Here is a 12,648-nt window from a genome sequence, read left to right on the forward strand (position 1 = left end):
TGGGTAAAGGCGCTTGCTGTCAAGCCTGAAGATCTGAGTTCAATTCCCAGGACCCATATGACAGAAGGAGAGAACCAACTCCCACAAGTCACACACACGCACGCACGCACGCACGCACGCACGCACGCACGCACGCACGTGCACACGTGCACACGTGCATGCCACTCACAAATACAAACATAAAAAATAATGCCTTCAGTGTTGTGGGAATTTGATCTGTTCAGCCAGTGGTATTGGGGTGACTGCCCTTAGGGCATGGTCTTATCTGGATACGTGATCAGATAAGAACTGAGGAGGAGGGTTGTGCTCTCTCTCTCTGGGACATGGAAGGTTTCCTGACGCCATGTTTCAGTGAGCTGGGACGGAGCTTTCCCCGTCCTTCCCTGGTGGACGAGGAGGCAGCGGCGCCGCTTCATTCTGTATCCGTGAATATGTTATCCCCATTGCATGCCTTAATAAATTATTGACCAGACTTTCTTGGGTTCTCATTTTACTTCTGTGTTTCTTTGTGGTCAGAAACCCCCTGGAGACTCAGCTCCCTGGAGCACAGGCTGGGCAAGAATGGTCCCTACCTTCCTCACCCAAGCTTGTCTCCTGTTCTCTGAGAGCCTTGTACAGGCCCTCGGCGTGTGTGCCTCACTTCATTGCAATATTTTGCCTCCTTCCCTGGGCACAGAGGCTTCCTTGATCCCCTGGTGATCTCAGTTTCCTTGAGGGTCAGTTCTTGACCACAAATTCCTGTGCACCCCATAGCCGATTTTAATCATAGGCACCAAACTTCTTGATGCCTAGAATCCTACTTGCTGATGGAACTTTTAAACTTGTCTCTTGGGGAGCGGCATGAGTGAGGGACTATGATTCCACATTCTGGTGCACCCTCAGTGCTTAGAACTATTCTGATTCTAGTGCCATAACACACCGAGTGAATGTCAATTGGACAAGTGGATTAGACCCCTCTTCCAAAACCACCAGAGTAGAGTCATTTGCCGGGTCAAGGGTACCACAGTCAGCTGGGGAGCTGGTTAAAAGAAATAGCTGCCCTGGACTCCAGCATTCAGAGTCTAAGATCCACCAATTGGCTTCACCGTGGGCAGTCGCTTCTAGGAACGAGAACCTTTGAGCTCACAGCAACACCACCCAGAGACAAAATGTGGTATTGGTGTGATTGTGTGTAATGAGCCCAGAGGTGCTGGTCCTCCCTAAACATCATCCACCCTTATTCTAAATTTACCTTATCTAGACTTCTTAGGTCACCAGGAAACATGATGGGACAATGCCTACCACTTATAGAATAGATTCCACGGCGAGTCTAGTACTAACTATACCCACCTATGCCCAAGAGCACATGCCAAGGTCAAGCCCCAGAACTCACTGTAGACATTCAGTTACCAGTCCTTTCTCTGTCTCCGTTGTCTTACTGGCCTCCAAGCCCAGTGTTTTCCCTCTCTGTCTGCAGCCTCCCCGAGTGTTTCCAAGAAATCTCTCAGGGAAGTGAAGGAGAGTGCATGGCCAGGTAACACCAATGGTACCTCAAAACAAACGCACCCCCAGCTGCCAGCATCCACAGGTGAGAAGGTGAGATGAAAGGATGCAGAAAGGAGCAGGAGAGATGGAGAGATGGCTCAGCAGTTAAGAGATCTTGCTGCTCTTGTCGAGTGGGGTGGGTGGGTTTAATGTCTAGCAAACACATCAGGTAGCTCACAACTACCTATAATGCCAGTTCTGAAGCATGTGATACCCTCTGGCCTCCTTGGGCACCCGCAGATATGTGGTATACATACACTCACACAGATGCGCATACAGACACACAGTAAATAAATAAGTAAAAATAAATCCTTTATTTAAAAATAAAGGCCGCAGAAAGCAGAGCATTTATAGCCACGTGTCCTTCTCTTCCCCGCTCCATCTCCTTCTGTGGCTTTCTTCCCATGGCCTTGCAACCTGTGCTCAGAGCAGATCTTGGGAATAAATAGTGCAGGAAGAAGACAAAACAAAGATGCGATGATAAAAACCGCCACGAAAGGTTAAATTCCCATGATTCCCTGTGGTTGCTTAATGGATTTCTATGATATAAACAGACCTTTGGCTTTGCCTGCTGGGCAGGCAACCCCCAACTAAATGAGTTTAGACAGGATTTCCTAATAAGAAATGTGCCCGGTGCCTACATTCTACCAAGAGTCTGCAGAGACCTCCACTTCTCCAGACAGACAGGTCCTAGTCTCGGTGGACATGTGTGCTCTTCACTCAAGGCGGAGGCTACATGGATGGTCTGTGAGTGTGTGTATGTGTGTGTGAGTGTGTGTGTGTGTGTGAGAGAGAGAGAGACAGACAGACAGTCAGATGGAGAGAAACAGAGACACACACACAGAGAGAGAGAGAGAGAGAGAGAGAGAGAGAGAGAGAGAGAGAGAGAGAGAACATTCGTGTGCACAAACGTGGGTACATGTGTACAGAGTCAACCTCAAGTATTGGTCTTGACCTTTCATCTTGTTTGAGACAGGGTCTTTTTGTGGATTTCTTCTGTTTCTCCTGGACTAGCTGGCCCTCAAGTACCTGGGGATCCCCTGGTTTCTTTCTACCATCTCCCCATAGGAGCTCTGGAATTACAGACACTCATGCTACCACACCTGGCTTCACTGGGTTCTGGGGATTTGAACTTAGGTCCTCACACTTGCATTGCAAACTCCTTTGCTGACAGATCCACCTCTCCAAAGCCCAGCCTTTCTTAATTTAATCATTACCATGGTCAATTTGCAGTAACTGCCCAGAATCACAGAAACAAGATGCATCTTTTATACCTGAGGTGCTCAAAGGAGGGTGTGTCTAGAACATTCTGGAGGAGCTGGGGGATGCAATAGTCATTGAAAAATATTGAACCTGGGACTCAATATTTTGAATGTCCCCGGTTTCATCACTTGAAAGGCAGAATTCACAGTATTATTTGCCTGCCAGTGACAACATGAAATTGAAGGGTAAAGCCCTTGACCCTGTACTCAGCTCCCAGGAATGGCACGATAATGTCATCCACTCAGGTTAGCATTCATCCTATTTCTAAACATGACCCCAGTGGACAGGAAGGACAAAATGAAATTTGCTGTGTAACGTTCATCTAGAACAAGTTCTTTCTTGGGTCCTAAGGTAGATGGGATGTGAGATGGCCATGTATGGAATTGAACCTCTACACTGTTATAGCTACTGCATGTTGCTGAGAAAATAGAAAGAATTATGAGCCAGGGCTTGCAGATGAGCCTGGGGACTCCATTCTAGGAGACGAACTCATACAATAGTAGAAACGTCCCAGGGAGATGAGAAGGATGCAAGGCATCCTTAGGTCACACCGGACAGACACCGCAATTCCTGAGAGCTCGGGGGCTGACCATTCCCTTGACCTCTCTATGTTCTCAAATGTATTTTAAGAGGGATAACAGTTTCCTTCTTCCCACCCTCCCTTACCACAAACATACATGCTGTAACGGTGATAGGTCAAAAGATCAATACAATTCACTTTGTTGGAACTCACTGTGGCATGAGTTTGCCAGGAAATGGCTCTGTGAAGAGCAAGCGCCATCCCTTTGACAGGCAAGCACAGTCTATTCTAGTCTCTGGTGGGGAGGAGGTCTGAATGCCAGAGACATCCTGGGTTCCAACAGACCCTCACAGAGATGGGAATGTTCTATTTCTGTTCTGCTGCATGCAATCTGATGCCACCAGCTCTGTGTGGTGAGTGCTAGAAATGACTTGTCTGGATGAACGGGGAAAGCATTTTGCTCTTTAACTTAAATCAGAACAGCTGTGTGTGGCCAGTGTCAGCCACATGGATGATGCAGATTGGCATGGGGGAGGGCGTGGGGGATGCTCTGATGGCTTGTGCTCTCTTAAGACTATCTGGTAGTTTGGGCATCTTCACCAAACTGGCCTGAGCTCTTTCCTTGTTAGCCAGACCTCAGGCAAGGTACCTGAGTTCAGGCTACTTTCCATCACTTTTCTTCCCTCTCGGCAACCCCAGATGTCTAGCCAGAGGTCAGAGAGTATTATTGGCTCCCCTCTCTCCCCAAAGAACCAATCTATTCTCTATGCTTTGGAAAGTCTCTCTCTCTCCCCCCCTCCCTGTGTGTGTGTGTGTGTGTGTGTGTGTGTGCTTGCATACATGTGCGTGCGTGCATGCGTGTGTGCGTACATGTGGTGCTGGGGATTGAACCCAGAGCCTTGCACATGTCAGGCAAGTTCTCTACCACTCAGCTACTCTCAAGCTTCTATGCCTTGGGAAACCTCTGACGATCTCCCGTGCAGACGCTTTTCTAGAGCAGAGCAGAGCTGCAAGACTGAACACACGCAGTGGGCTGTTTCGTGCCCATCGAAATGAACGAGCGGAGGGGGGGGCGGTGGTGGTGCTCTACAATGCCTCTGCTTTTCCCTTTTGAAGGGACTGGAGGCCCGGGCCTGGCTGAGCCTGTGGGATCTATTCATCTCTTTCTAAGCCAGGCTCTGTAAACTCATTCAGGAGATGGGGGAGGCAGGAGGAGGGGCCTGAAAACCAAAGGCACTGGGCAGTTCGCTGTTGTGGCCAGGCTTCTGGAGGGGAGGCAAGATGGATGCTGGCTAAGAGGGCCGGTCGGGTAGCGGGGATGTGCATCGGAGAAGGAGTCTGGGGCTTTCCTTGCTGTCTCTCCCACACCCCCTGGAAACCATGCCCAGCCCCAGGTCCTGGAGCCTCCACCTGACTAGGTCAGTTCTTATCTCTCTCTTCAGCTGGCTCCGTGGGAAAAGAGGGAGTCCAGAAGAGCAGCAGTCAAAGGGAAAAAGCTGGCAGCCCCGAGCATCTTTCCTGGAATTTCCTTCTGCCCCAGCCTCCATCACGGACAGAGCATGTGGGCTCCTCTGGTCCCCAGGAGAGCAGCCAGACAGCCGAGCCACCACCCTGTCCAGCTCCAGAATTAAAAGGGCCCGGCATTTGGCTCCAGTGGACAATTTGCATGCGATTTGCATACATCTGCATACCCCCACGCCAGAGGCCTTCAGTCAAAAGATGAGAACTGAAATAAAATAAATCAGTACAGCCTACCGTAGCCCCAGACAGAGGGCCTGACACCCATCAGAGACATGACCAATTCTTTAAACAGTCAATGTAGCAGGTAGATTGGGCTGGGCAGAAGGAAAGTGGAAGCCTCCATCCAGCCTGGAAGATCATGATGGACTGTGCCTCCAGTTTAGGGAGCCCCAGGGATACCCCCGTGCATGGGCACAGCCTGGCCTGGTGGTGTCCCTCCTCTGGAAGCTGTCTCTTCAGGAGGACTGTCATCTCCTCTGGCATATTGACTGCCGGGGTGGGGGTGGGGGACATAGAAGGCTATGGGGCCCCTGGACTCTTCCCAGCTCCAACTCTACCCCACCTTCCTCCCCAGGGATCGTTTCCACCAGTCCATAGCACCTTTTTTTCTCTCCCCACTTGGCTTCCAGTCCGGGGTGAGGAAGGATGAGCTGTGCCCGCCCCCCAGTGTCAGCCAGTAGCTGGGGTTCATCCCTCTCGCTCCCTCCATGTGTACAGCCTGTGACAGGCAAGCAGCCCCCAGAGCCTGTGACTCCACAGATGATGATACAATCCATGGCTAGGCTCTTGCCAGCCTTGACTTTGTCTGGACCGGTTGGTCTCCCTCTCCCAGGAATGAGGACCGTGGGTCCAAGCATGCAGCTCACACTTGCAAGGGCATGGGTGGAAGGCACCAGAGCTGGTTCCAGGCAGAAAGGGCTATGATGCTGAGATGGAGGATAGGCTTGGGTTCAAAGGAACGTGGGCAGAGCCAACAGAACACCACTCATCAGCAAACGGAAAACCAAAGGTCAGAAATTCAAGATGGATGGCAAGGAAGGAGGAGGTGGAGAGCGGCCTGAATGGAGGAGCACTGAGGTATTCAGGGCGTCTTTTTCCTCTCCCCCCTCACCCCAAGTTTCTAGGCTCTGTGGGTGAATGCCAGGCAGGGGAGCCAAGGATGCCCCTGAACTTCTGGTCCTGCACCCACCTCAAAGTGCTGGGATTACCAGTGTGCGTTGCACCAGGTTTCATACAACATTGGGGCACAAACCCAGGGCTCCATACACGCTAGGCAAGCACTCTAGCCACTGAGCCCACACCCACCCCTCCAGAATGCTTTCTCTCAGGCATCTTTAACCACAAGGCAGGAGTCCACTCTATGCACATTGCTTTTCCACATGGCCCCCAAGTAAAGCATGGTTTTTACTTTTCTCAACTGTTAGAAAGAAGAGAAGAAGGGATTTTTGTGACACAGGAAAATTATACAAAATTCACCTTGCTGGTTTCCATGCACAGCATGTTTGGGGAACGTGGCGTGTCCTCTCATTCACACATGTCCCCAAACAGTGTGGAGGAGCTGTGATTCACGCTCTATGGACGGCACAAAGGAATGCGTTTCCAGTCTTGGCCTTTACCGGGAAGCGATGCCTGGCCCTGGCTTAGATCCCAGGAGAGGAATCGTCTGTGGCATCCCTGGGCATGTTCTCACAGACCAGCCTCCACGCCTGCTGACCCTTCTTGGGAGCCCAGCCCCTGCTCCTTAAAGAGATACTAGCCTGGGATAACCCATTCAGACCCACAGAGATTCATGCCCTCCGTGGCCTCCTGAGTGCTGAGCTGTGCATCAGCACACTCTGCTGAAAGGCAGCTCCAAAGACAGGAAGACTTCTGTCCTCTCTCCCATGCCAAAAACATGGCCAAAGCATCCCTCTTGGGACCACATCAGTATTGTTCCCAGCTGCACACCGTCCCCAGGGCTTGTACACTCTCAGCAACTTCTACTGGGGGTACTGATGGATTCCCAGGGTTATCAGAAGCACAGAGGAGACCAAGAAAAGAAGGAGACCAAAGGGCAGCTTAGGGATGGCGGGAACTGAGGATGCATCCTTCTCTGTGGATTTTGTCATAGCCCTAGTACACAGAGACAGCCGTGTGCGGTGGCCACTTACCCGGTACCACACGATCTCGCGCATGCGTCCGTCTGTCTTGAAGTTACACTTCAGGGTCACTGCGTCCCCAGCCACCACAGGGGGAAGGGGCTCAATGTTGACTGTCAGGTAGCCTGTGGAGGGAAGGAGAGAGCGGATGAGACAGACAAGCATAATGGGTAGCTTAGCAACCCAGGACCCCCACCTACACTGAGCTACACCACCAAACTCCAAATGGTGCAGTGGGCAGACTACTCCCTTCTGGCAAACCCATCCAGCCTGAACTGATTTTAGATGCTTGCGGGAAAGGCGAACTACGTTGGGGTGAACTTTGAAGGGAATACCCTATGTACCATCTTGTGTCTATGCATGACTGGCCATGCATATGATTAAGATCATATGCATTATAGGAAAGGATATTCATACGAATGAAGGCTTCCATAGTCCAAGCCTGTAAATCCAAACAGAAAAACACCCCCACCCACCCCAACAGCTCCCTCTTTTTCCTGAGCCCTCAAAAGGAGAAGGGGTAGGCCTCCTTCCTCTGGAGTGACTCGCGCAGAGTCCTGCTCTCCTGGCCTGCACTTTCATGGCACTTCTGAATAAAATCCCTCCCTATTTTGCTATTTGCAATTCTTCAGTTCTTTGAGTAAGACCCCAAGAACCTAACATTACTGGGTTGGGACAGTGACTGCTATCTGAAACAGGAAAGTGAGGCGGACGCTGATGGAAGGGCTGGGCCTCCCGTGTGGAGGTCACGTCACTGTTCACTCTTGAGACAACAGGAAGGGTGACAGAGTTGATCTCACGCTCTCTCCCTCTCACTGGCGTGTTTTTTCTGTCACCTCCTTGGCTCCCATGGGTCCCCCTTACTGAAGAACTTCTCCCACAGGTCAGCCTTCTATATAGAAGACCCAAGAGGGCCAGCGAGCTGGTTCTGTGGGAAAAACGCTCATTGTGCAAGCTTCACGACTCAAGTTCAGTCCCCAGAACCCACAACTGAAAGAGAGAACAGACTCCTGAAAGCTGTTCTCTGACTTCCATACACACCATAGGGTACACATACACACATGCACACACACACACACACACACACACACACACACACACACACACACGCACACACACACACCACACACACACACACACACACCACACACACACACACCACACACACACAGGTTGACACAAAACCCACAACTCTCACTTCAAACGGGATAAGAGGTAATGTATGTGAAGCTGAATATGGGTGACCGTGGCCTGTGAACTGAGATTTAGGTTACCCTAAATTCCGTGTTCCGACGCAGAAGCAGTTTCATGAGGTTTTTATAGTAATAGAATGGAGAACAGTCATGAATCAGGTGACTTTTCAGATTCACTGGTGGAGACATCAGAGGGTTTTACGGCAAGGGGGAAACCCGGTCGGTTGGGGGCAGATGCTCTCTGGCACTGGTCTTAACTTTGGCTGGGGGGAGCTCATGGTCTGCTGAGTTAACGCATTTCCCCAAGGTGTCACCTGATATTGGGTCAGACACCGGAAGTGGGAAAGGAAAGAGAATCCCTGGGGGATAGACACCCCCAGGGAAACTCTAATCAGGCGCTGGACCTGCAACATCCCAACTCCTCCACCTTGTGGAAGGTTTGATTTCATTCTGAAATCCTTTGTTTAGACAAATAAATAAACATTTAAAACCTTCTGAGACCAAAGGAAAAGGCTGGGATTCCACACTACCTCCCCACCCTTCGGTTCCGATAACCAAACACCTGCAGAGGCCACAGCAGGGAGGAAAGGTTCATTGTGGCTCCTGGACTGAGAGGGTGTAGCTACCTACTACGTGTAGTCCCTGCCGGGGGCGGGGCAGGGGAGTGGGGTGGGGTAGGGGAACGGGGTTGGGGGGGCAGGGACTGGGTGGGGTCAGGGAGGGCGGAAGCTGGAGTCCACTGAGGTGGCAGTTTACAGCTGTGACTTGTTCCACGACATTGGCCAGGAAGCAGAGGACTCCAGCTGAAACGGGGCGGGGCTGTAACCTTGAAGGATTTCCCTTCCGCCCACGTCCTCCAGTCAGGCCCTACCTCCTAAAGGTTCAGCACCCCTCTAACAGCACCACCCACTGGGCATCAAGTGTCAGACATGAGCCTACATAAGATAACACAATAGGCTTCTAGGGCCTGCAGAAGAGACACACACTTACCCTGGTGTCTCCAAACCACTTTGCCTGGGAGGCCCCTCCTCTGACCCCACACAGGGTCCCTGAGGCACAGTGGGACCTGGTCCACCCAACCCCCATTCCAGCCTCAGAGCCACTTAACTCCCAGGAAAAGACCCTGAGAGGCCACCACTGGCTTCTTTAGGACCCGGCAATTGCATCCCCACATGTCTAGACACCTAAGGGAGGGCATGTTTGGTTATGGGGGAGCCCACGACAGGCTGACCAGTTGGGGAGGAGTTTTGGAATCTAGAAACACTTCAGTCCAGTCGTCATGCCTTGGGGGTTCTGTTGCCTCCACACCACCATGCAGACCCCCACGAGACCTCTGGCCCATTCCTCTGCCTCCCCACCTCCAACTCGGAGGGCCACGTGCCCACTTCAGCCTGGTGGGGACTTCATTCTGGGCCTGACCACTCAGGCTCATTTGATGGACTTCCCACGGCTGATGTCTGCATATTGATTGATTAGATCAATCCAGTCCAATCGCCTTAATGAGAAAAGCAGCCAGGATGGGCTGGGATTTCAATTGTGCAGGGAACCTGAGCGGATCAAGTCCCAGGGGCCTGACCCCTGCGTGTAGCTTAATGGGTCCGACACTCCGAGAGGCAAAAAACAAGAGCGGCCGTCAGAGATCAATGTGGGAGTAGGAATCGAATTGGACCTGCATGGCTACAGCTCCAGAGCAGGGGCTGAAGGCAGGGGCTCACTCTGGGACCCTCTCTAATGTCAGCTGAAGTCAGGTTCATGGAGAGCCCCTGAGTCCATGGAGTCTAAGAAAGTAGTTGCCATACCACTGCAAGGCCAGTCTTCAGGTTGGTTTACAACACAGTTGTTCCCATGTGTCCTGAGCAAGACCTGGGCCGGAACCTGAGAAACAGGGCGGCACAATGGGCTCATGTCCTCTGAAATATGCAGAGGAGGAAGAAAGACGTCATCATGTGAGCACCACCCGGGATCATATGGGCTGTGTGTGGCTATGAGAGGGAACAGGGAAGCCGGGCGCAGTTTGTGTAGTCCAGGCCCCAACCTGCACCCAACAAGGAGGCCTCCTTCAGCCGAAAGGGCTACAAGGAACTGGAGTGCTCCCAGGCAAGCCTAACCTGCAGGACATGGTAAATACGGTGTGTACCAGGCCCTAGCTAAATGTGTCACATGCACCCAGCACGGTCATTCTCAAGAAGAGATGTCCCCTCCCACACCTTACAGGAGAACAGAGAGGTGTACTGTCCATGTAGGGCTGGGCCAGCCCCTCGGAGTCAGTACAGAACACACCCAGACATCAAGTTCTCAGCAGAAAGGAGATTCATTAGCCTGGAGGGATAAGCAAGGGGGTGGGCCGTGTCTGGAGAGGTCAAAGGCGGGCAGCAGGGTTTTTTTGCAGCAGTGAGTTTTTAAGGAAAAGGGGGGGGTGTCTGTGTTAGGATGAGTTGGCAAGTCGTGACTGGACAGGTTACCCAGTGTAGTCAAATAATGGAACTTGACTGCTGGATCTTAGTGTTGTGATAGTTGGACCTTGGTGATCAGTCTCAGGAATGAGTCCGTGGCCAAATAAGAGAACAGACCTTAAGGGCTAGCTTTAGGAATGTAATCTAACATTACATTAGGAAGAGGGAAGGAGAACAGGCAAAACCAGGTGGCACCATATCTGCCAAGCTCAGGCCTGTTAGTGGAGAGCCCTTCAGTCCTAGTCAGGGTTTCTGTTGCTGTGATGGAACACCATGACCAAAAGCAAGTTGGGGAGGGAAAGGCTTCATTTGGCTTACACTTCCAGATAATAGTCCATCACTGGAGGAAGTCAGGACAGGAACTTAAGCAGGGCAAGAACCTGGAGGCAGGAGCTGATACAGAGACAATGGAGGGGTGCTGATGACTGGCTCGTTCCTCATGGCTTGCTCAGCCTGCTTTCTTATAGAACCCAGGACCACTAGCCCAGGGATGACACCATCCACAATGGCCTTGGCCCTCCCCTGTCAGTCACTAAGAAATCTTATGGAGATATTTTCTCAATCAAGATTTCCTTCTTTCAGAGGACTCTAGCTTGTGTTGACATAAAACTAGTCAGCACATATATTAACTGACAGGATCACACAGTGTAGCTGAGATTCACATCCAGTTCCCCTCCACTCCATGGCACGTCCCACCCCATCATGTCACAGTCTCTCCAGGGACAGAAGAGGTGAAAGAATGTGCAAGCAAACTCATGTGAGCCTGCAGCCTGGAGTCTTTGTTCTGGAATTCTGGAGTAGGGGTGCGGCTGAGGGAATCACAAGCAGTCCAGTTACCAAGCCCAGAAGACATGGTGGGATTGGTCACCCAGCCCTTTCTCTCAGTTTTCCCACTTTTGAAGTGTAGACAGGAGCTGAGCACCACCAGACCAGGTAGGCAATGGGCTCACAACCTGAGGTGGGAGGAGGAAAGGCCTGTGCTCTTGCGTGATGAGTTGATGGAGCAGGGGTAGTTGGCCAGGGCAATGGAGGACCACTGCTGCGGAGGCAGAAAAGAGTTTGGGGGTGGACATGGAATGAGCAGGGTTTCAGATCTGGAGATGGGGTTGAAGTGTGAGCACCATCAGCAGGTGACGTCAGAAGCCCTGGGGATCCCCGCGTATGACAGAGACCAGCCCCCTGCACAGGCACGAGGTGGGGCTGAAACGGTAGACATGCTGTATTAGATGGCACGTGGTTCTCATGGATGACTGGGAGTCTGGAGAGATGGAACTTCTGACTCCCACTCAGGTAAGCCGATTTCTGCAGCCAACTACTTCTGAGAAATGATTGGCCAAGGACACCTGTCTCTCCTTGATGGGATGGCCATGGGGTTTGTGACAGTTGGAACTAATTGTTAACTCGACAGAAGCTAGAGTCACCTAGGAGACGGGCCTCTGGGCATGTCTGTGAAATTATGTTAATTGAGGTGGGAAGACTGATCCACTCGAGGTAGCACCATTCCCCAGGCAGGGAATCCTGGGCTGTCGAAGAGTAGAAAAATCTAACTAAGCACAAGCATGTAAGCACTCATTGCTCAGTGTGGCCAGCTGCTACTCCTGCTGCCTCGGCTTCCCCACTCTGACAGACTGTGCCCTGGACAGGGAGCGGAAATAAGTAAAAATCCTTTTTCTTTAAGCTCTTCTGATGGGGTCCTTTGTCACACACAGCAGCAGGACAAGAAACTAACACAGGCTGTCCCGGTGACAGCAGAGTCTCCCTCCATCATGGAGCTGATGTTGTAGCAGACAAAGCCATCATTGATTATCAATGGCAATACATCAGAAGGTGATATGTGTGAGGAGGAAGGATCTATCAGGGCAAAGCCGTGGAGAGGAACAGGGGACAGGCTTTCAGAACAGTTCTTCCCGGCCAGCGTCTCTCGAGAAGCCTGAAATAATGGAGTATGTGAGCCAAGTAGCTACATAGGCAGGAGCCTGTGAGAGAGGACACACGTGCTGCAGAGGCCGTCTGGGGTAGGTGGTGGACTCCAGGCT

At 51.6% G+C, this 12,648-nt stretch overlaps 1 protein-coding gene across 1 annotated transcript in view; it reads right to left on the bottom strand.

Moving 5' to 3' along the window:
• The window catches only part of Igsf21 (immunoglobin superfamily member 21), a 222,401-nt gene that overhangs the window by 122,336 nt on the left and 87,417 nt on the right, over positions 1 to 12,648 (bottom strand). The window contains exon 2 of the mRNA XM_028880731.2: positions 6,979 to 7,091. Coding sequence (XP_028736564.1) covers positions 6,979 to 7,091 — 113 coding nt within the window. The remainder of the gene's footprint in view (positions 1 to 6,978; positions 7,092 to 12,648) is intronic.

This window comes from Peromyscus leucopus, chromosome 2, assembly GCF_004664715.2.
Source record: "Peromyscus leucopus breed LL Stock chromosome 2, UCI_PerLeu_2.1, whole genome shotgun sequence".
Classification (NCBI taxonomy): Eukaryota; Metazoa; Chordata; class Mammalia; order Rodentia; family Cricetidae; genus Peromyscus; species Peromyscus leucopus.